The sequence below is a fragment of the Lutjanus erythropterus genome, chromosome 15 (assembly GCF_056507025.1).
Source record: "Lutjanus erythropterus isolate fLutEry1 chromosome 15, fLutEry1.hap2, whole genome shotgun sequence".
Taxonomy (NCBI): Eukaryota; Metazoa; Chordata; class Actinopteri; order Lutjaniformes; family Lutjanidae; genus Lutjanus; species Lutjanus erythropterus.
Genome location: NC_139331.1, coordinates 14,301,655 through 14,325,181, shown reverse-complemented (window position 1 = coordinate 14,325,181; position 23,527 = coordinate 14,301,655). Strand labels below are relative to the sequence as shown.

The following is a 23,527-nucleotide window of genomic DNA, read 5'->3' as shown; positions in this document are numbered from 1 at the left end:
ACACACACTCACATACTCGCACAAAAATGATACACAGTTATGTTCCCCCCGGTGAGATATTATTAGCTGGAACCAAAAAAAAAAAAAAAAAGTTGAACACGTTTTTTGTAATTAAGGAATGGATTAGTGCAATATAATAAGGGAACGAGGGCAGAAGTGCTGACAAGGAGAAGAGGTGTGAGGGAGGAGACGGAGATTCTGGCTTGTGTGACATCCTTTGGTTTATCTTCGGGGGAGGGGGAGAAAAGGGTGGAGGAGGAGGAGGACGAAAGAAATCAGCGTGGATGTAGCAGGCGGGATAGACATTTCTGAGACACTGCGATGCTTCAAGATGCAACGCGAGCCTGCAGCAGATTGATGACATCAGAAGTGCACGGTGTTTCTAACCAGTGCAGAGCTGCAACCATGAGTCAATTAACTGATGTGTAAACTGACTTTAAAGGGATATTTTTGATTATATTAAGTGGGGTTGTATGAGATACTCATCCATAGACAGTGTATTGACTACTTTAGATGGCAGCCCCAGTTTGGAGAAACATCAGGAGTACCGGTGTAGGAAGCAATGAGATGTACTGCTGCAGACAGAGTTAGTAGCAAAACATATCTTAAACTGATGTTGATCTATTTAGATGGCCTGTTTTCAGTGGTTGAGTGTACACTATATTTAGTATTTATTTTCACAACTTTACCTTGCCATCAGACACTTTTCTGATGGGAACTCCACTGATAAAATTGGTCATTTTAACTCGCAAAAAGGTAGTTGCTGGTGTATTGCTGCCTCAGTCTGTTAATTTATTTGTGTTATTGGTGAATGCAAACTAAGATTTTCAAACACCAAAGACACACAATAATAAAAAAAACCCTAACAGATCAAGGAAGTGGAAGATCAGCAACTCCTATGTTCTATGAGGTAAAATTACTGATGTAGTTTGGATGGGTTGGAGAGAGAGAGATATCTGGCTTATAGAACTGTTTACCATCGGAAAAGGCTGTCTGACGGCGAGGTAAAATGAAAATACTCTAAATATAACGATCATTTAAACTAATATTGATTTGTTCAGATTGTCCTTGTTTAAGTGGCTAAAATATATTTTGCTGCAGACCCCGCCCACAACACTTCATTGCTTATCTTCTGCCCTGGTCTCTTCTAACTGGAGGCATGTCACCCACCATCTACTGTAGGAAATACAATCTCACTTCAAGTAATAATTACTATAATAATAACTATACCTTCAAATAGAAAATGCCAACATTTTCTGCTTTTCTTTGCTGTATATAACAGCAAACTGAAAATCTTTGGGATTTGGACAGTTGATAGAACATAAAAAGACAATTGTGGGAAATTATACAGGGCATTTTTCACTATTTTGTGACAAAATGATAAATCCATAATGAAAAAAATCATTAGTTGCAGGCCTGCACCAGTACATTGTGTCCAGTGATCATGTCATAGCTGTCAGTTGGCAATAAAATCCTTTTTTCTTCGGGACTACAGTACACCTGTTCTACCACCTAGCTGTATGTGGTGAGACTAGCTGCCTGAAGCTCTACCTGTAAGTCATAAGGCAAGTCACAGGGAACAACAAAGGTGAAAAAATACACTGAAAAACAAAGAAAAAACAATGAGTGATGGCCCTCATCAGTACTGGCTCTCTCTATTGGACCCTTAGAAGAGCCTCTCTAGAACAAGGCTTCTTCCAGCCAGGACTGCGGCTGAAATGAAAGTTAGTTTGTTAATGTGTTTTATGTCTAAAAAGACCACTTTAGAGCCATTTTTAGTGTCCTGACCCAAAGTTAAAGAGGCCCTACTCTAGAGCAGAGTTTGGTAAATAAATATCTGTCTCAAAAACCCCCCAGGTACAGTATTTTAGTTTGCGCGGAGCATCACATGAGATGAAAATGTATCTGTCAGTGTCAGTGCGCTGTGACGGGGGGGGGGGGGAGAGCTCCGCTTCCTCTAAAGCTGCTTGTTTGGTTTGATTGCCTGAAAGCCTCCTAAAAAACCATCACACATACCCACATTTATCCATTTATCCACACTGACAACACTCACACTCTCCCACACACACACACACAAGTGAGACACACTCAAATCAGGAGAAATAAGACGACACTCTCCATTAGCTGCTCCTTCACCCCGCCTGCTTGAACACCGTTAACATCGAGCTGACAGTGCAGGCTTGTGGTCCCCGGGAAGCACCTTAGCTCCGGACCATTCCTGAGCCGCTGGCTTACAAATGGAACAAACATGATTGTTGTGCTAAGATGCTCTTGGGGAAACGTCGTCCTGACAGTCGCCCAGTTCAGTCTGGTGTTCAGCATTCCTGGCAGGCAAAGAGCAGGGCACAAAAGCCACTGTTTAAGTGTTGTGACGCTAATGAATGAATTTTCCTTCCTCGCGCTTCCAAACCAGGAAATATTGGTGCTCTGACTGAGATGGCCTCACCTATTACATCGTAACCCCTCTGTAGTCAACTAAAGGGATCTGTGCTTCATAATGTATCACAAACTCTTTTTGCTTCATCTGTCCCCACCCAATCATCATCCTCCGTCCTTCCCTCTGATCGTGAGCGTCCCCAGCAGAAAAGACGGGGGTTTTCAGTCCTTACTCTGTGCAGGAGGAGGAGGGGGAGCCATGTTATGATTAATTCATGGGTGCGACACCCCCTCTACCCTCTACTGCAGGTTCTTCAGGATGCGTCCGTAGCGGAAGTCGTAGACGTGCCGGCAGAGATACACCAGCTCAGGGTCGACGTCTGTGGGCACACAGCGGTGGGAAGGGGGGGCGAAGTCGGGCCGGCAAGGCACCATGCTGGTGCTGCCGAGTGGGGCGCCTTCGGCACGCCGCTTCACCAAGGCACAATATCTACACAGACGCACACACAGAGGGGGAAAAATCAAAGGTTACACTCTCACTTGGTCTCTGCGGAGAAATTAAAGGGACAGTTCGGATTATTTGAAGTGGGGTTGTATGAGGTACATATCGATAGTCAGTATCTACAGTAGATGTAGATAAGCACACTCCCAGTTTGGAGCAGCATGAATAACAATGTAGGAAGCTAAGCAATGTACTGCTGTGGACAGAGTCCGTCACCAGAAAATAGGTCCTCCTAAAAAAAATACATGAATTCATCAGTTTAAGTGTATGTTATATTTAGAAAATTTTCACTACTTTGACTTTCATCAAGTAATCTTTCCTGACAGGAAGCCACAGTTATATAAGCCAAATATTGCTCTCTTTCACTCAGCTAGACTCCACTGACAAAAACTAATTTTACCTCACAGAATACTGGAGTTGTTAGTCTGCTCAATTGGTTTGTTTATTTGTGTTATTGAGTGACTTCAGCGCTACTGTATTCCAGAACTCGTACAATAACACAATCAGGCTAACAGATCAAAGCGGCAGTAGATCAGCAACTCCCAGGTTCTGTGAGGTAAAATGACAGAGTTCGGTTGCCTTGGAGAAAGAGATATTTGGCTCAGATAATGGTGGTTTCCCATTGCTAAAGCAGTAAAGCAGTGAAAATATTCATACACTTAAACTGATTAATCTGTTTGCATTCACAATTAATCCATTAATTGTTTAGTAATCTTCGAAGAGCAGAAGAGAAAATACTTTCTTGTCTACCGTTTGTGTGCAAATGGCAGAAATGTGTTTTGCTTCTTTTGTCTAACAAACACTCCAAAACTCAAAGACTGCTCATTTACTGTTAAAAATGACATAGAAAAAAAGCTAATCTTTTAATCCATGAAGCTACGACCAGAAAACATTTGACAAAACTGACTGAAGCGATTATCAAAATAGATGGCAACTAACTTACTTTGGATTAACTGATATAATTTTTTAGGGTAGTTAAAATAAGTTTTGTTGGTGACCCTGCCCACAGCAGTACATTGCTCAGCTTCCATGCTGGTACTCCTCTTTCTTTCTCCAAACAGGTGTCATGCCAACCATCATCTACTGTAGGTTAAACAGTGACTGCAGATAAGAACATCATAGAACCCCACTCAAAATAAACTATCTCTATAAGCACAAATCAAATATATTTTAACCTTTGAGAATAAGAAGCACCTGAGCTTGAAACAGGTACTTGCAAATGATGTCTAAACACATGTTCATGGTCTGGTGTTCCCATGAATTCATTAACAGTTGCAGTGTCACCGATGTGTGATGAAAAAGTCAGAAAAACTGGCTTCCACATATCTTCGAAGCTGAGGTGTTAATTACAAAGAACGACTCCAAACCTTTTACAAAGACTTTCTGCTAACGACTATTACTGCTGAGGTTTATTTCTGTGTGTGTGTGTGTGTGTGTGTGTGTACTTACCTACAGTACTGGGCTAGTGGGAGAACGTAACATCTGTCTTCTATGCAGGCCACACTATTTTCATCCTGATGCCGAGAGGCGAAAATCTCATTCTGAAACCACAGTGGGTGTACAGTGTCACACAGACAGAAGTGTGTCCTATTGTGCTGGCTGAAGACTGAAGAAACGACAACACTTCTCAGCTGTGAGCGCAGTAATAAGTGGCTCTACACTAAGTGCAATCGCACAAAAAAAATCCTGCTCCACTGAACACATGCTAGACATCCATTGTGAACAGAAAGAAGAGTCGTGAATCAGTGTGTGCTCTCTCTCACAGTGGAACCGCTCTCTTCTTTTACTCTTTGATGGTGTGAGGCAGCAGAGATATTATCATTTGATGTGGCTGCACTAAAGAGCTAACAACTATCAACAACTTCAGGGCTTCTCATAGACACAGACCGACTGACTTACTGTGTGCACAGACACATCCTCTTTGCAGATTATTTTCTTACATTATCACTTACTTATTAATGAGCAAATAACTGATAATCACAATATTTCTATTACAATGTGCTGCAAGTAATGCAAATTACTATACTTCCCTGGATTTAAGGTATTAATTGAAGTGGGGTTGTATTTAAGGTATTAATTTGTCCTCCAGTGTTCAAACAACAACTCCACCTTGTCTCTAAACCAGCAGGGAATGTCACCACATTTTTAAGTTAATGAACTGGAGATTATCAATTTATTAGAATTATTTCAGTGTGTCTTTATTTGGCTAATGTGTTGAGAGTGGTGGGACTGTCAATGCATGTACAGCTAATGTCACTCTGCTGGCTTGTTAGGGTAAAAAAAACTTAAATCACACTATTTTCTATAAGGAGTTTGTGAAGAATCCAATATTAATTCAATATGAAATAAATAAACTGCACTATGGAATAAGAAATAATATGAATATAAACAGTCAAAATACACTCAAAAATATTAATGCAACATGTTTGTTTTTACTCCCATTTCTCCTTGACAAGATAATAATTATTATCGCATCTTACCCATACTTTAACCCTAACCAACCAATGAAGGCAACGAGCTCTAGCCAGTCGGTGGCAGAGTGTAGGGCAGGTAATGACTTTGCCCTCCTGGGAAAAAAAAAAGGAATCTATAGCCCTGTGTGAAATAACCATTGTTCAGTGTTTCATAAATGTCCTGTTAAAGATAAAGAGTGACATTTTACTGTGACCAATCCAATATGTAATATTACATATTTTGTCTGTTTATTCATATGATTAGTTATCTCATATTGTCTTTTATTATATAAATTCATCTAATACTGAACAATATGGGGTCCAAAAATTTAGACCACACCAATTAAATAATTGTGTGTTAAGTGAAGTAACCACATAAAATGAATGTTTTTCACTGAACATCAAACACTCATCAATATATTGCACACATCACACTTTCAGTAACCTCAGTTTGTATTTAACAGTGGACTCACACAGTTTTCCAGCGTGCTGTTACTGTTTTCCTTCCAAACTGTAAGTTAACAAGTGGGAAACATGAAGCTGTTGCTCCAGTCCATTTAAGCCTCACCTCACAGTGTGTGCTGGGATCTCGGCCTCCCTGTGTGTGCTCAGGTCGGTAGTACCAGAAAAGGCTCATCATCAGCTCTCCTGAGGAGGCAAATTGAGACACACACACACACACACACACACACAGGTAAACAATCTTGGCCATATGTCCCCTTCCTCCATCCTTCTACACACACACACATCCATCCATATCTATTCATGATCTCCCCCTCCTCCTCACCCTCCTCCGCTCCGTTACCTGTCTTGGGGTCCTCCCACAGCGCTGATATCTTGGCAACATATGGGAGGGATTTCTTCCTGGGGCCTGATCGTAGCAGCACAGTGTCTCTGACACGTATCACCTCACCGTCCCTCTCGACTCCTTCATAACACTGCCGCAGGGCCGTCTCATCCTCTCCCTGAGACAGACACACACATACACACACGCCCGCATGCACACCGACAAGGACAGATATGATTCTCATTATAAAGACAAAAAGGAATCTGTCACACGAAGCTGTGTGGTCAAAACACAATTATCTTTTTCCCCCCAAGAGCTGGGTTTGTTCTGTCTGCCAAGCAGCTGCATGGATGCTGAGGGTTCTACAATCTTAGACAAAAGGATTCCAAAAGGGTTCCAAAAGGGTTCTTCATGGAGGGCTGTGCTTCTACCCCAAACCATTTGCTTCTGAAGAACCCTTTTTTGAACAGGTTTCATCGAAGGTTCTTCGTAAGACTAAAGGTTCCATTAGAAACGCTCTTCAACAAAGAACCCTTTTTGGAAAATCCATGAACAACTCTTTCATTGTGGGTTTTTCTAAGTTTTTTTGCACCATGATATAAAAAGTTTCTCACACTGGCAAAATACTAAGCAAAATACAAAAGGAACATAAAGGAATTCTCATTAGCACACCCTGGGTGGTGTCTAGATAAAATCCTTGGGATATAAAATGATTCTCCATAGAACCTGTGTGGGTTCAAGATAAACAAGTGAAACCTTTCACAGATGGTTCTAGGAATAACTCTTTACATTGCATTCTAGGTAGAACTTTCTAAAAGTGTTCTCCTACAGGGTCCAGCTGAAGAATCCTTTATGGTTCTAGTTAGGGCCTGTATTTCTAAGAGTGTACTAGAATGGTGTTATCAGGTAGTGAGATACAGGAGAAAAACTCTCTCTAAAGAGACAGTCAGACAAGAAGCTCTCTAGTCTTCTGCTCATCTTCAGTGCTCAGAGACGCACTCACAAACAACCTACCGCGATGAAGACCTCCCTCTCTGTAGGCACTCCAACAGGCCTCCAGCCATTCGTGGCTCGTCTACGGCTCACTTTCTTTTGTTTAGTGCTGCTGAGGCTTGGCAGGGGCGACGGCTGTTTCTGGGGCAGACGTGTGCGGCCCATGGACAGGGAGCCGTTGGAGGGCTTGGTGCTCTGTGGGCATTCTCTTGCCAGCTTTAACCTGGCCTGGGGCTGGTCCCGCCCCGACAGGGGGGTCAGCAGGTGGGGTTTGGTCTGGGTGGATGTGGGCACGCTGGATAGAGGGCAGCTGGACATGGGCAGGGAAGGGGGAACCAGAAGGGAGGGGCTGTGGTCACCCTGAGGGGAGGAGTAACCCTCTGGAAAAGTAAAGGGTGAAAGTAACACTTTTAAATAACACAGCACGAAAGAAAAAAAGATCATATTTGCAATTAAATGGATAGTTTGGATTATTTGAAGTAGGGTCATATGAAGTACTTATCAAAAGTCAGTATATTAACTACAGTAAATAGTGGTGAACACGCCCCCTGTTTAGAGAAGTGGAGAGGAGTACCAGTACAGAAGCTATATTTAGAATATTTAGAATATTTTCACCACTTAAACTTGCCATCTGACAACAATTTCCAACAGGAAAGACATGCTATATAGGCTAAATATCTCTTGCTCAAACAGACTAATTTGGCAAAAACATTAATTTTACCTTGCAGAACACAGGAGCTGCTGGTCAACTGCTGCCTCGTCCTGATGTTTGTTTGTGTTACTGTGTGATTTTTGATGAATCCAAACTTAAAAACTTAAAAAAAAGACCAAAGTCACACTACAACACAAACAAACTAACCTGCTGAGGCAGCAGTACACCAGCAACTCCTGTGACCCCGCAGAGTCTGGTTGGTTTGGAAAAAGCAATATTCTGGCTTATGTAATGATAGTTTCTTGTCAGAAAAGGCTGTCTGACAGCAAGGTAAAGCAGAAAATATTCCAAATATAGCATACACATAAACTGATGTGGGCCTTTTTTTTTCAGTAGTCAAATATTAATAGTTTTGTTGCTGGTCCTGTCCACAGCAGTACAGTGCTCAGCTTCCTTAATCAGGGCTCCTGCTGTTTCTCTAAACTGTGTTGACCAGGATCTACTGTGACTAATACACTGACTACAGATACTCAATACAAGCCCACTTCAAATAATCTTAACTTTCCCTTTACAGCTAGACAATACAAGGTTTGAAAGGTAAGACAATCTTCCTCATATGAAACATTTAATTCATAAGCAATAATCAGTTTGTTTCTACAGCCTTACTTTGGCTGGTATGACCAGTAGCTACTGGTAGCTAATGTTTAGCAGCAGGTTCAGTTGCTGCTCTTCAGCAAAACTTAGGTACAATAAGCAAATTTCATGGTTCCCCTATAAATCAGCTTAAAAACAACCTGACCTCCTTCTTTTATCTTATTCATCAGTCAAACTTTATATACAACCAAATTGCTACGGCAAATATTACATAGGAGCCTTGAGCTTCTTATCATGAAATATCTAATGTAGAAGCCTCAAGCTATGGACACTTTCAAAGCTCACACCAACAAATAAAGACAACAAAAAACAGAAATGTTCACACTTGTATGGGAACACAACTAGCTTGAGGCGCACTGTTAACAACAAAGGATTCTTTAGTTCTGTACATAATAACCTGATCTAAGTATAACATTGGGACAATGGTTTCTTTCATAATAACAGATATATAAAGATGGCTTAAGATGAGTGGCATGAAACTGATTTTACCATTAATAAAGACAAACCTGCTCCAGGTCTTATTAAAAATGCTAAGTGTTGTTGATAGTCAATAAATGTGATATTGACACAGTTGAATTAGCTGATGGACCTTCCAGGTCTGAAAAGTGACACCAATGTGGAAGTGCTTCAAAACCTAAACTTGACCAGCAGGGGGGCGACCCCACTGGTTGCAAAAAGATGCCAGCTTGTGTTGAGTCTTAATAGAAAATGACTTGCCATTTGATTTAAGACAGCAGGACACATTTTCTTTATGAGTTTATGGTCTCAATTGCGAGTTTCAAGTCTTCTTCAATACAGCACAATGTTCATTTTGTAAATTACGGTCTCATTCAGAGCATACAGATCATAAAGCAGTGCATACTTTAGGGCGGATATACTGTGTGAATGACGAGTCATTCTCAGTGCTGCTGACTTGATCAAACATGGATCAATATTCTCAATCATTAAAGATTGCGACCAGGTAGGCAGCCATTATTCCCTGCTGAACACATGAGGCAAAATCAGGCATCGATCAAGTGATAGTGTTATCACCCACCAGTTCCATGTACGGTAATGCACATGGTCTGGTTGCATAGAAACAAGATGGCAACCCCCATAATGCCAAACTTGAGGCTTCAAAACAGCTGTTCACAAAACATATGGTAACATCATGGTTGCTCCGTCCACTAATTCTACTGTCTATGGCTGTTGACTATTTCATTTACTTTCTTCCCTCAGTAACTCTGTGTATTTTCGCAGCTGAATTGCTTCAGTGATCATCTTTCTCAATCTTCCACTCACCTGTTTTGATGCTGTGTGTGCATCCAGTGCATCCTGCGCTGAAAGAACACCCCCTGCTGGTGACAGGAGGCATGGCCCTGTAGGTGTAGCCACTTATCCCACAGGCATCACTGTAACAGGGCGAAGCCACAGAGTTGCAGTAGGCAGGGTGGGCCAGCCCTGAGGCATGGGACATGCGTGGACCGTGCAGCAGTTTGGAGCCAGTCATCCGATTAGGGCATAAACTAGAGGGTGCAAAGTTCAGAGGTCGCGAGGTCAGGCTCGCTGATGTTGTTCCAGTGTGTGTCGGATGGGCGATGTGGACGTAGTAGCTGGAAAAGCAGTGGTCAGCGGTGCAGAGGCAGGGGTGGGGGCTGAGGGTCAGGGCTGTGTGTGGATGGGAATGCGTCAGGGACGGTGAGGTTACGAGGCACTCGCGCTTCACAGGGGGCATGGCTGAGTTTAGCGGCTGATCGTCTGATTCTGCGTAGGGCTGCTGGCCAAGGAAGAAGGCCAAGCGGTGGCAGTACTCCACTGAGCCCTCAGGTGGACAGCAGTAGTACGGGCTCAGTTCAGTCTCCATCTGCTCCTCCTTCACTTGCTTTAGTGGGTATGCTAGCATGCTGCGCGACTGGTATCCTGGTTTGGTCAGTCGATGAGTGCAGCTGCCGGTCTCCCACTCCACTTTGGGCTCAAAGTCCGCCTTATTCTTGCAGGCTTCACACCCACTGTGCAGGGGAGGGACCGTTTCCCCCTTCTGCTTTTGCGATCGCCCCTTGTGTTTGACTCTAGAGTGCTGTTTGGGAGTTGAGACTGCCACCAAAGGCTTGCAGCCGGATGTGACAGTAGCTGTGGGTGCAGCCTTTACTCTCTGTTTACTGGTCGCAGAGGAGCTGGTTAACTTCAACAGGGCTGCGGCGTTGAGTCCAGCCAGTCTTCTGGGTGCGGGGGCATCCAGACTCTCCTGACTCATCCCCCTGCTCTCTTCTCGGTTAGCTTTGGCCTTCTTGATCTGCTTAGAGCGTTGGCACAGTTCAAGTTTGTGAGATGTGGAGGCTTTACTGAGGTTTCCTCGTCCAGGGACTCCACTCCTGGTTGGATCTGCGTCCAGGGACACCCCTCCATTCATGGGCTCTTCTTGTCTCCTGGCCTGTTTGGCTGCTGGCTGAAGGTCAGTGGCTCTTTCAAGCAGTAGAGTGTTCACTGCCTCAGCATTGAGAGAGGCCAGTCTGCGCTTGCGAGGTTGTGGAATATGAATATACTCGCCATGACTTGAGCTGTTTGACTTTGATTTAGTTTTTGGTAGTGACTTTTCCTCTTTTCTTTCATTGCCTTTACTTTTTTTAGGTTTTGGTTTGAGAGATAAATGTCGGCGTGCATCCTTTCGGTCCCTTTCTTCACAACTATCCCGTTCACGGACGCTTTCCTCTAATCGGGTGAGGAGGACGTGGCAGCTGAGCCCCTCTCCTCCTGAAACCCCGGCCCGGCCCCGCAAAGGATACAACTTCCGGTCCCGTTTCTTGTCGCGCCTCCGGTCTAGTTTTCTGTTCTGATCTGATTTTTCTGTCCTCCCTCTCTTGTCTTTCATCCTCTTGGCCTGGTCTTTCTTTTGTTTGACGACCTCGCTTATCTTCTTTGACCTCCCGAATCGGAGTGAGCGTTCACGCCAGGTGCCGCCCATATTGCCACCATGTGGCCAAAGAGGGCAGTTGTCCCACCACTCACCAGCACTACTGTCACTTTGCCTGAGGGAAGCCTTCTGCCTTGCGTGAGTCATCACATGCTTCTCCAGCGGGCCTAGAGACAAGAGACCAACAAGTGGTAAAAAATGAGTTTGTCCTAGTTTCACCATGTACTTGTGCTCACAATCGACAAACAACAGCCAGTGATCTATACAGGAGCTGGAGTTACTTACAAACAAAGCTTTTAATTGGGTCCATAGAGAGCTGGTTTAGCTCTAAACATGTTGAACATCTCATAACATCCTTATAAATTTTGTTTCTTTTAATCATACAGAAGAAGTTACAGGGAAAGTTCAGATTATTTGAAGCAGTGTTGTATGAGGTACTTATTAACAGTCACCTACAGTAGATCGAGGGTGACAGTCCCAGTTTGCAGAAGCAGAAAGGGGCATCAGCACGGAAGCTAAACAATGAACTGCTGTGGACAGGGTCAGCAGCATAATGTATTTTATCTACTTAAAAAAGGTTCACCTGAAACTTATCAGTTTGGTGTTGACTACATTTATATTTTTAATACTTAACCTTTCCCTCAGACAGCCTTTTCTGATAAAAAACAAAACACATTGTTATATAAGCTTAATATTGCTCTCTCAAAACTGACCAAACTCCACTGAATAAATCTGAAATTTTACCTTGCAGGTCATGTGATTTGCTTGCTTTCTTGTGTTTGTTGGTGTTATTGCGTGACTTTGGTGAATCTGAACTGTCCTTTTAACACATAAATGTCACACAATAAGAGAACAAAATTAACAGATTTAGGCAGCAGTTGACCAGCAGCTACAATGTTCTGCATAGTAAAATTTATGATTTTCCTCAAGGAGTTTGGGTGGTTTGGCGAAAGCGTTATATGGCTTGTATAACAGTGGTTTCCTGTCAGAAATGGTTGTCTGACAGCAAACTAAAGTGGTGAAATTATCCTAAATAGAACAAGTGGCTGAAATACCTTTTGTTGCTGACCCTGTTCATTAGCATCTAATCAGGTACTCTTCTCTGCTTATGCAAACTGGACGTCTGTGCCAACCGGCATCTACTGTAGGTAATACACCGACTATCAACTAATACGTGATGCAGTCCCACTTCTGATAATCCAAACTATCCCTTTAAGATGGGCAGGCACCACAGTTTTGTATTTCTGGATCAGAACAGGTTTGATCGGTCAAGGCGGACACTCAGAGAGTGGTAGAAGGTGTATAATGGACCAAGAAGGGATTATTAACATTATTTTAAACATGTTTCATTGTTATGGTTTTAAACTAGACAAATCTAGAAGGAAGGGGCACAAAGAAAATGAAAGCAAGCGAGAGCCAAAAACCTAACAAAGATGTCGACTATCTTTCAAAAGGCATCAGTTTAGATTCAAACACAACATGTGATGCAATACATAAAGATGCTTAATGATGAGTGAATTCAGGTGAACTGTTTTGTGATCAGACTGAATTTATTTGATCTTAAGGCAAGCTCCTGCTATTGTATGCTTGTTTGAGACCCTGTCACTATAACGGGTTCGTGTGTATGTGTGTTCTCTGCAGCACAGAGGAAACTGATGCACTCTGTCATTCATTCACTGCACTCCCTGCCTTATCACCTAGTGTGCACAAAGGCTGCAAATAACAGCTTGTTAGGGCCAATTGTTTAGTCTGAAAGTTTAGTCTGAAAGGAAAACGTCAAAAAGGCCTTATTACAATATTGAGCTCAACTGAGTAAAATAAGACAAATAAATAAGCCAGCTAAATGCCTACAGTAGTTAAACCAGGAAAAATTACTGTCTAAAATCAATGCTTTAATGTCCATATTATAAAGATAAGGGGAATTTCATGCATACATACATGATATAATATACTTCCCTCCCTCAGCTCATTGTGAAACCATTTAGCTTTTAAAATCAATTCACAACAAACAAGTGGCTTGGGAGTGTTTGTAAAAATACTCCCGGAGCTCATTGTGAAAATGCAACATAAACAACCACATAATGACTCATGTATATGTTAAGGGAACTGCTCTTTAAATAACGCTCATATACAGACCATCACTTTAGGGAAAAGGTAAAGCAGCGTGTTTTTATAATGGAGCTGAGGTCATAAAGATTTACTGTCTGTCTAATGAGATGGGTAAGAATCTGCACAAAAAGAAAAAAAATCTACAGCAAATACAATTATACATTTTCCTTCATTCAGCTTTAATATTGTAAGTTGAATGGAGAACTCACAAGAGCCTCTTGTCCTCCCCCATTACTTCCCGTAATTAGCTATAATCGGTTAATGAATTTCCCCCTGCAAGAGGAGCTGAACACTAAATTATTTTCACTAAACACAACAGATTCTTGCTGGGATATGATTTTATGCGGGCTATTTTCCAGAAAAACTCATACTGTGCTCACAAATGCACATGCTCAATGTAGCTTGTACGTGTCATCTTGTAGAAGTTGGTTCAGCTGAATTCTACGGCCCTTCACTAACTGTGACAAGACAAGCAACGCTCAGAGGTCTGTTGATGCTGTTGTTCAACCAGTTGTTTCCTTACACACTTTGCCTCACGTCACGTAACAGTGGATGCTCTCAAACAAAATAAATTTCCCACTGTGCACGTAATACGACAGACAACACAAATGTGCGCTCAAGATAAGACTGAACATGTAAACACTCAAGTAAAAGGTGGATGAGGACTTGCTACACCCCTACATTTGGAGTTTTTGGACATATTTGGAGTTTTTGTCATATTCTTACTGGAAATGGCAATATAGCCAACACAAAGCAGATTGTTATTAGCGTTGGTCAGTTACCTTGATAAGCAGCCTCCATGACGATCTCCCTTCAGTCAGCTGCCACATTACTTCGGTTTGATAACTTCTCGTTTTCATGAATCAAATGTTTTACAGCGCTTTCAACACGAGTGACAGGAATAAATAGAAACAGGGCACCCTGTGAGAATTCAGATATGACACTAGGGGTGCAATGGATCACAAAAACCCACGGTTTGGATTGTATCATGGTTTTGACTCACAGATCAAACCATTTTTGGATCGGCACAAAAGGGAAAAAAGGAGGGATTATGGTTAAATTAATTTAAAAATGCAATAGGTTTTGTTCCCTCTGTGTCTCTGTCTGTGTGCAGGGCTGTGTGTTGAGACAGCAGATCTCACCAAAGTAACAATCAACATCACAATGGTATGATTTATTTCAATGATGACATTATGCCCAGTTTCCCAGTTACACCACTGAAAAAGCCTAAAGTCATGGTGGGGATTTCACTGGTTAGAGGCAGCATGACGGCTTTAAAATCATTCTCTCTTTTTTTTTTTTTTTTTGACTCCGCTGCCACACAGAGATATGCTGCAGAGTAAAACACACCAAGCATCTGTCTTGTCTTTTCATTACACCAAATATATAAAAAAGTTCTGTCCAAAGGCATTCATTCGTTTCTGACTGTAAAAACTGTAAAATCCCCGAAAATGTATCTCTAAATTATAAATTTAACATAATCACACACATTTAGGCGATTCAATGTGATCTCCTATTGATAAATAATGTTTTTTTTCACTTACATTCACTGAGCCTCCCTCCTGCTTTATATCATAGTAATCTCGTATCTTATTGCATCTTATCACAGTAAGCTTTTTAACATTTTCCACTTCATTCTGTATGGAGCTGTGGCATCTGTTCCGACTAGCATGGCTGTGTGAGGCACTGAGAGGCCTGATGGTCGATGCAGATTTCTCTGCAGTGTGAACTCATTCAGGGCTGGAGATTTTGGCCCAACTGACGACTCATTTACAGTCAAAGCCAAACAAGATTTTTCAAACATGTTTGATTTTGTCTGCCCCAGTCTGACTGGGCTTGTGCAGCGTGAGGGCGGTCCAACGCTGAAATGTCAGAGTGATCCTGGCAGTAGCCAATACACGTTTTAACTCCAGGGTTAATTAAAATTAAGTCAAATTTCCTGAATGACAAGCCATATCCACAGTCTTATGGGATTTGACATAATGTCTTTATTATCCTCCACCTCAGAAAACATTTGTTATTTAAATATAGCAGAAGGATTTAAAGCCCTGGAACAAAAGGAGCATGTTAATGAATGACAACATCAGGTTGTGTCTGTGTGATCCCTCATCATTGTGTGTGTCCCTCCGTCTTTGCCCTGTCACAGGACAGCTAACTCCAGGCTGTGCTTCTCAGACAAGATGTAATCCGTTTTGCAGTGTGACCTTGCCGGCTGAGACTGAAATTCAATACCAGAATGACATCCTTCAAAGTGAAAATTCAGAGGAGGTTCACCTCATTTTCAGCACTGAATTCTCTAGATTCATCTGTCAGATGTATGTACCACTTTACCAAAATAATCAAGTAAATGTATAAATAACCTTGAAACCAAGCTTTGATCGTGATTTTCTTAAAACCCTAACCAGCAGCTGTGGGTCACTGCTGAGAAGTGAAGCTGGGGAAACACTGGAGGGGAATAACCTGTTAGATATTATCTCACGTGGCAGCGATCTGGCCGAATGGCAATTTGGCTCTTTAAACACAGTTAGGTCTGGTGATCCTCAGGAAGTAATCTCACATTTTACAGGAAGATCAATGACCCCACACTCCGACTCTAATTGGTTAGAAAACAGAACATCAGCTCCTTTCAGAGCATAAAATACCAGCCAAGCACACGGTGATACTTTTTTATGGTAAGAGTCACAAGATCTCCAAAGACTCTTGTGTAAAATAGCAGCCCGATGGGGTTTAAATAATACTTAAACAGAATCAGGACACACCTACACCTTATCTATAGACTCTATTCATCTTCTTGTATACTGTGAAATTGCAAGCACAGCTACAACAGCCATCAACTACTGATGTGTCAGTTTCAACTATCAACAAGCTATAAATATTAATATTAGCAGACATAACACCAAATGTACACACTAAGTTACTAATGAGCACATTACAAGATTATTAGAAGTATTAAAGAGAATAAAAAATGGCAACACTATATTTAGCATGTAACAGTATATGAAGAATGAATATCTGTACACATATACTGACTGTTTGCTAACATAATAAAACATAATTGTGATCAAATATATGATCACATATCCTGTGTAGTTTTACATTATAACCTTGCCTGTGAATGATTTTTACTGTAGGTTAGGGTTTTAAATTGTTTATAATGAATAAGAATTATAAGATATTTATGTACATACATACAGATACATGTGCAGCAGGTAAACCCTTTATAGATTTTTATTAATGTATTTAAAACTACTTACAATATGGTTATTCATTATTAGAAAGGTGTAATACTGTGTTTTCAAGCATTCATTACCTATCTATAGACCAGTGATTGTTTGCACAAAGCTCATCCATAATCACTTGTCTTTATATACACTACACAATGGTGTGTTATAAACCAGCCATCTTCAAATGCTAAACAAAATATATATATAAAAAAAACAAATCAAATGACCATTATGTGAATTATTATAAAATAGAATTTCTACTAATATAGAAGATATTATTTGCCCATCTTTCTAATTGCCTGTCAGTCAAAACATCATTCATCACATCATGAGATGCTGACTTGGACGGCTGCCTGCCACGAAGCTGCTCTAATCATGAAATTTCGTGGTGCTAACTTACAAAAAACTGCCACGTTTTTTGGAAAGTAGAAGACCTGACACGCAGACGAACAACCCAGCTGAAAAAAAATTCAGCTGCAAAAAAAACTGAAGAACTCCTGGCCAAGTAAAACTCACAAGTATGATGCAGTGTACATAAAGTATGGATTTACTGCCACATGTAAGAATGGCTACGAGTGCCCAAAATGTGTTCTCTGCTCTGAGAGCCTCGCAAATGAGTGTTTAAATCTGTCTAAACTTCAGCATCACTTGAAACAAAGCACCATACAAAGGCCGAAAAAACAGTTGACTTTTACTTTATAAAGGCATCTTGCAAAAATGGAAGCCACAGCTGTACATTAATGCTATCTGGGGGGCCTTGCTATGGAAAAGTTTGAGAATTCCTGCTATAAACCATTTATTAATTGTTTATATACTCCTTATAAATGCTATGTAGGGGGTGTTAAAGGTGCAAGATGCAACTTTTTAAAGGCCTATAAACAAACAGACAGAACTGAAAAAAATAAATAGCAGTTTTCAAGAGCTGACATAAGTTTTAGCTGTGTATGATTATAGTTTTATTTGTAAACTTGTTACTCATCTCTACGGGTCTGTATTAAAATTATTAGGGTGTGGAGGTGGGTCTGCATTAGTTATTGTATTTTACAAAAAAGCGAGGTCCTCCACTGTGCTATTTTCTTTTGACACTGCCACTGACATACAGAAAGTCTGATTTTACAGCAGTATATGCCCGCCTGAGAGTAAGAAAGGTGAAGATGTAGTGAGGAAAGATAGATGATTTAATATTGCACCGGTCTGACAGCCACTCACCAGCATGTTTAAATAAAGAGCTGCTAAACAATTAAGTCTATAAACAGCCACTGATGAGTGAACTGGGCCGGGCAGCAGCTCTGACGGTGCTGATGGACTTCAGCAATGCAGCATTTTGAATGAAACGAGAAAAAGTTAAAAAACATTCCCTGATCTCCCAACGAAGACGGACTACCCTCCCGTTAACAATTAAAAGTTGTCAAAAGTATCTGTACTTAAAAATGTTTTTTAATGCTGCATGTTTCGAATGTTACAGATGCAGTTAAAAAGTACTGAAAGTACTCTGTCAAGTACACATTCAAGTGCTAATTCAAGACCTCAGTTCAGTTCAGTCTTTATTATGCTGCCTCAAATTTGGTCCGCAGCAAATAAAATAATTAATTAAATAATTAAAATAATCTGTTTTGTGTGCAAGTGACTTTTTTCTCTCTTTGCCATGGTGTCAAAAGTGGTATTCAGTATATTTTTTACTAGTATTGTAATGATGTTGAAAATTCTGGCATCATGACAACCTTAAAAGAAAATACACACCCTTGCCCTTTCTGACCTCCCGTCCCTTTGTAATGATTTTTATACAGTCCCTAATGTACTGATTTTTCTTCTGAAGTACTGAATACCTCTTCAAATCTCTAAATTCCTTCAAATAAGACAAATTTGAGAAAGACAAAATCACCTTTGGCATGACATAACATGACTCAGATAGAAATTGTGTTCATGGGTGATATTAAAGTTTTATTCACGTTCCTTTCAGTCACTCTCTGAAACTATCCTGGGATTTCTCATAGGTCAGAGCAACAAGCTACTAGCAAGCAGCAGTTAGCAGGAATATTGTTTTGTTTTGTTTTTAGTAGTACTGTATCAAAGCGTAAAATTATGGTATATAAAATAAAAAATACACACACCCTGCCCCTTCTTTTTTTTAATATCATACAATCCGTAATTTGTTAATTTTTCTTGTAAACTACTGAAAACCTCTAAACTCCCTCAAAATAGACACACTTAGGAGGGACAAATCGCTTTTGAGGAACTTCTCACAATTCACGTCCACTAACAATAAGTGCTGATAAGTAGAACTGGTGTCATTTTAAGGTGTCAAAAGACAAAATTCTTCATAAACCACCACATTATCCAACCAAGAAGCAACATGCAACCCTTCTCTGTTAACAGTAGCTGTGCACGCTACAATCCTACAGGACTCATCAGCCAATATCACCAGGGTCTGACTGATACTAGATTTCTGGGGCCAGTATTAAGGAGAAATAAAATTCCAATATGACTACATCAGTCAATATTTTTTTACACAGAATATAACGTACAGAACATAGAATATATACATAAACACCCAGTTTTGCAAAGATCCCTCAAAAGTGATTCACACTTTATAGGATGTTAGGCAGGATATCTTACAGTTTAACAATAAACTTAAACTTAACTTTCCAAAACGATATCAGGGTACTGAAACACCTAATATTTTAAGAATTATAAAACACAAATAGAGCGAAATATATGTATATATTAAATCTGAATTAAGAAAAAGTATCAAATATACATAAAATGCTGCCTGTAAAGCCAACAAATAACAACAGTCCGCATTATTTTTTGTGAAAAAAGAGTTTTCATATAGACGCATATCAGTAAACATATATGCCGACACTGATATGAACTAATATAGCTGTGATAGGCCAATATCGGGTCAAATAATATCAGTCGGTCGACCAATACATCTAGGTTGGGCGATACTTATGCAGTACTGCCTCTAAACTACTTCAAATAAGACAAATTTGTTTAGGATAAATAATTTTTTTGAGGAACTGCTCACAATTTAAGACTTCTCTAAGGCCACAACTTACAACTAGAAAAGTATGGCAGCCATCTGTGCATGATGAATTCATATTATTTCAGACAGCCAAGACCTATATGTCATAAATTAAAAATTAAGCCAGCACTTGTAATAATGAGTAGGAATGAATTTGGTCACATCATTGGATGAAATTTTATATTTTATGTTTTCTTTATGAACAGTTAAAAAAGACCCGACCAAGAGCACCATAATGAGCAGTGCGGTGATAAGGGCTCAGACTTGGCATCATTTTAAGGCGTCACAAGTCAAAAAGTTCCATAAGCCACTGCATTATCCAACCAACCAGCATTAAGCAACATGCAACACACCTTGCAGAGAAGAACACAATGTCTCCGCTCCAGATTCCTTGGTAACACTCTGTTCATTCTACAATCATAAACAACCCATCAGCTGATATTACGCCTCTAATTAAAACCTCAGCCACATCCTAGTTTGTATGTCTGCAATTTTGTTTGCTTTTTGCCATGGTCAGAAATGAGTCCTGAAACCCGGCACTGAGTTAGCATGTTAGCAAATTTGAGTCCCTCACATCTAAGTCAGTGGGTTTTTTTTTAATGGATTTTTCCTTATTTTCCTGACAAAAGGTCTGTGATTAACACAAGCATAAGAGATTTTCAAGTTAAAATTCATCAGTAAATAACCTACTTGAGAGTTTTGAAGCTTCTACATGTCTTAATAAAGGCAGTTGCTAACAAGTGCCTGAAAGACATTGAACATCATCACAGTGATGTTGGAGTCATGTCTAACATCAGATTTTCACTTCTGTTGACTGCATTTATGCTTCAAAAAACATAAAAGTGGTGCTGATTTGTGAAGATGATGTTGATGACCAAAACGTAAAAGTATCAAACTTTTTATCACCACTATTTTCTGCACTAATCCCAAATCCAGTTGAAAAATCCCTTCGGCCTTTTGTGGAGGAAACCAGATCGATGCTAACTTCTGGATTGGACTACAACAATGCGACATCCCTGCAACACTCTACTGACTGAGAGAGGTATTACTGTATTTCTTATACAAGTATTTTATTTCATTTATTTACTTGATGGGGATAACACATGTAGGCATAGCTAAGATGCAGTCCTCATCCCTGGTTTGGCTTTTAAGGGATCAAACACAAGACACAACACTCTGAAACAGACATGGAAACTAACAATAAAGCAGACAGACAACCCCAAATTTTAAAATTCTAGTATCATGACAACTCTTCTTCCCCACAGCCCCTTATTTGTCATTTTTTGTTAAATACTGAACACCTTTTCACACCTTAAAACTCCTTCATTGAAGACGAATCTTTTTCGTGGAACTGCTCACAACTCATGTCTATAACTTCCATCAGGGGTCATAAGTAGAACTAGCATCATTTTAAGGAGTCACAGGCCACACAAGGTCCACAAACCACCACATGATCCAACCAATAAACAACATGCAACACACCTTGCAGACAACAACTCAACATCTCTGCTTCAGGTCCCTTGGTAACACTGGCCGTGCAGGATACAACCACGAACGAACCATCATCCGATGCTACACCTCCGATTAAAACCCCATCCACATGGGTATTTTTTTTTTTTTTAAAGGTTTCTCCCTCTAACTTTCAGGTAGAGGCAAAAACACCGGCACATCAAAAATAAATTACCGGCTGGGTAACGCAGCCCAATCGGATCAGATTGACCGAGCTCTTATTTTACACGTCCCCTGTCAGGCTGCTACAACACGAGGCGCTGGCATGTTGACGTTTATCAAAAAGGGATTTTTAAAAAATATATAAAAACTACAAGAATTTCAAACATTAGCTCGCTGCTTTCTGCTTGCACCGCAGCCTTGAGCTTGATCTCCGGCACCGTCCGCTCAGATGACGAGGAGGAAGCTTCGCACACATGCACACCTTAAAATACGTCTATTTACCACATGCGTGCATATATATACATACAGTAGGATGGGATACAGTAGAGCTTGACGTAGCTTGCCCATCTGAAGTAGCCAGCCAGGCTCTAAATATGGGCTGGAGAGGGGAGGAGGAGGAGGAGGGGGGAGCTACCCGAACACACACATACACACCAGGCAAAATAAAGGGCAGTCACCCCCCTCCTGATCACATTTTCTCACCGGATTCCTCATTACCGACACGGCGGCTGTTCGGATCCCGGTCCTGGTTGAGACTGGGAGGGTACGGAGGCAGCGGCAGCCCCGTCCGTGTGTCGCTTCTGGTGCACGATTGAAGCGGAAAAATGGGTTCTTGCTGCTGGCTGGCCAGTCACAGGAACAACTTCAAACATTCAGGGCGAAATAGCAACAACAACAAAAAAAAAAAAAAACCCCGAGAGGTGGGAACTTACACGCTTCCTCCTGCCAGCCGGGAACCGTCGAACAAATCCGGTAAAAGACCAGAAAGAGGAGGAGGTGGTGGAGGAGGAGGAGGAGGAGGAGGAGGAGGGAGGTGTACGGGGAGAGAAGGACGCCGGACTGGTGCGATGGCAGAGCTCCGTAACTGGGAGAGCTGGGGAGGAGTGGAGAGGGAGAGGACGGTCGATGTGTGTGTGTGTGTGTATGTGTGTGTGTGTGTGTGTGTGTGCGCGCTCTTCCTGGTTGGGGCTTCCACCGAAAACTTAATCTGAACCAATTGCCATCACGGATCAGGCTCGTTTGACACCCCCGTCCTCCAATGACGGACAAACAGCTGTTTATTGTGGAGGTTGGGGGGTGTTGTAAGAAACTCTATATTTGCAGTATTATCCGAGGTTAACTCGCGTCCATCATGCAGCGATGGATGTTACTGTGACTGCCCCCCCCACCACCACCACGACGACAGCCAGCCTCACCCTGTCATTTGTCGTGACCACACCACGACCAGTCAACCACCACACTGTTAACACACGTCCACAGAGACTCATGTGAGAGGTGAACATGGAGGAAGGCGTTAAAAACTATTAAAACTCTGTCCCATATGGTGCACGTGAGATATATGGGGTTTAAATATTTCACGTGGGACAAAGTTCTGATGAGTTATAGGATAAACCCACATAAAACTCACTTTAAAGCAGCTTTTGAACGGCACACTAGTGTGTGAAACCAATCTAAAACCACACAATTTTTTTTAGATATATATATATACTTTTTCATGTGGTTTGGTTCCATTAAACATTAAATAAAGGTCGTATCCTCATTTTTTATGAAACTACAACAAATACTAGCTGGCACTGGTGGAAAGAATACTGAAAAAATACTTAAACTGTTATAATAATACTCAATTACTGGTGTTAAAAACTACTCAGTGCAAAGTATTCTTCTCAAAAACTCAAGAGTATAATTTTCATTATGAATTAAACTGTCTATAATTTTCTAGATTAATCAGTTAGTACATACATACAGAGACACACACATGTATTTATATATTATATATGTATACCCACGTGTATATATATTTTACAGAACATGATGCAGATTTTTATTTTGCTTTATAGGCAATCTCTGTGTAGCTGATATTTTTTAAATACGGGTGTAATTTATAGATATATTTGTCTCTGCCTTTTCTCTATTTCTGTCTATATCTAATTATTAAAAATACTGGTAGAAGTTAATTGTTTTCGTGCCCTGATATCACGTTGGACAATTGTGTTAATATCCTGTCTCCATTACATATCTTTGTCTCAAGTGTTAAGTACTTTTGAGGGATCATTGGAAAAAGTGTGTGTTTATTCTATAATCTGTAATCATTATATTGAACAAAATGTCAGCCAATATAGCAATATCGGGATTGTTTTACTTTCTAACATCAGTATCGGTCCCAAAAATCAAGTATCGTCAGACCCTACTT

At 40.8% G+C, this 23,527-nt stretch overlaps 1 protein-coding gene across 3 annotated transcripts in view; it reads right to left on the bottom strand.

Annotated features, from left to right (window-relative positions):
* Positions 1 to 1,377: 1,377 nt before the first annotated feature.
* Positions 1,378 to 23,527, bottom strand: part of LOC146314156 (bromo adjacent homology domain-containing 1 protein) — a 38,195-nt gene continuing 16,045 nt past the window's right edge. Inside the window, exons 1-7 of one of the 3 annotated variants that reach the window (XM_084738077.1) lie at positions 22,050 to 22,166; positions 9,699 to 11,474; positions 7,133 to 7,491; positions 6,137 to 6,296; positions 5,900 to 5,979; positions 4,328 to 4,419; positions 1,378 to 2,866 (exon numbers count right to left, since the gene is read on the bottom strand). In XM_084738077.1, the coding sequence (XP_084594203.1) occupies positions 2,677 to 2,866; positions 4,328 to 4,419; positions 5,900 to 5,979; positions 6,137 to 6,296; positions 7,133 to 7,491; positions 9,699 to 11,454 (2,637 nt within the window). In that variant the 5' untranslated portion in view covers positions 11,455 to 11,474; positions 22,050 to 22,166 and the 3' untranslated portion in view covers positions 1,378 to 2,676. The other 2 variants (XM_084738078.1, XM_084738075.1) reach the window with 2 other exon arrangements.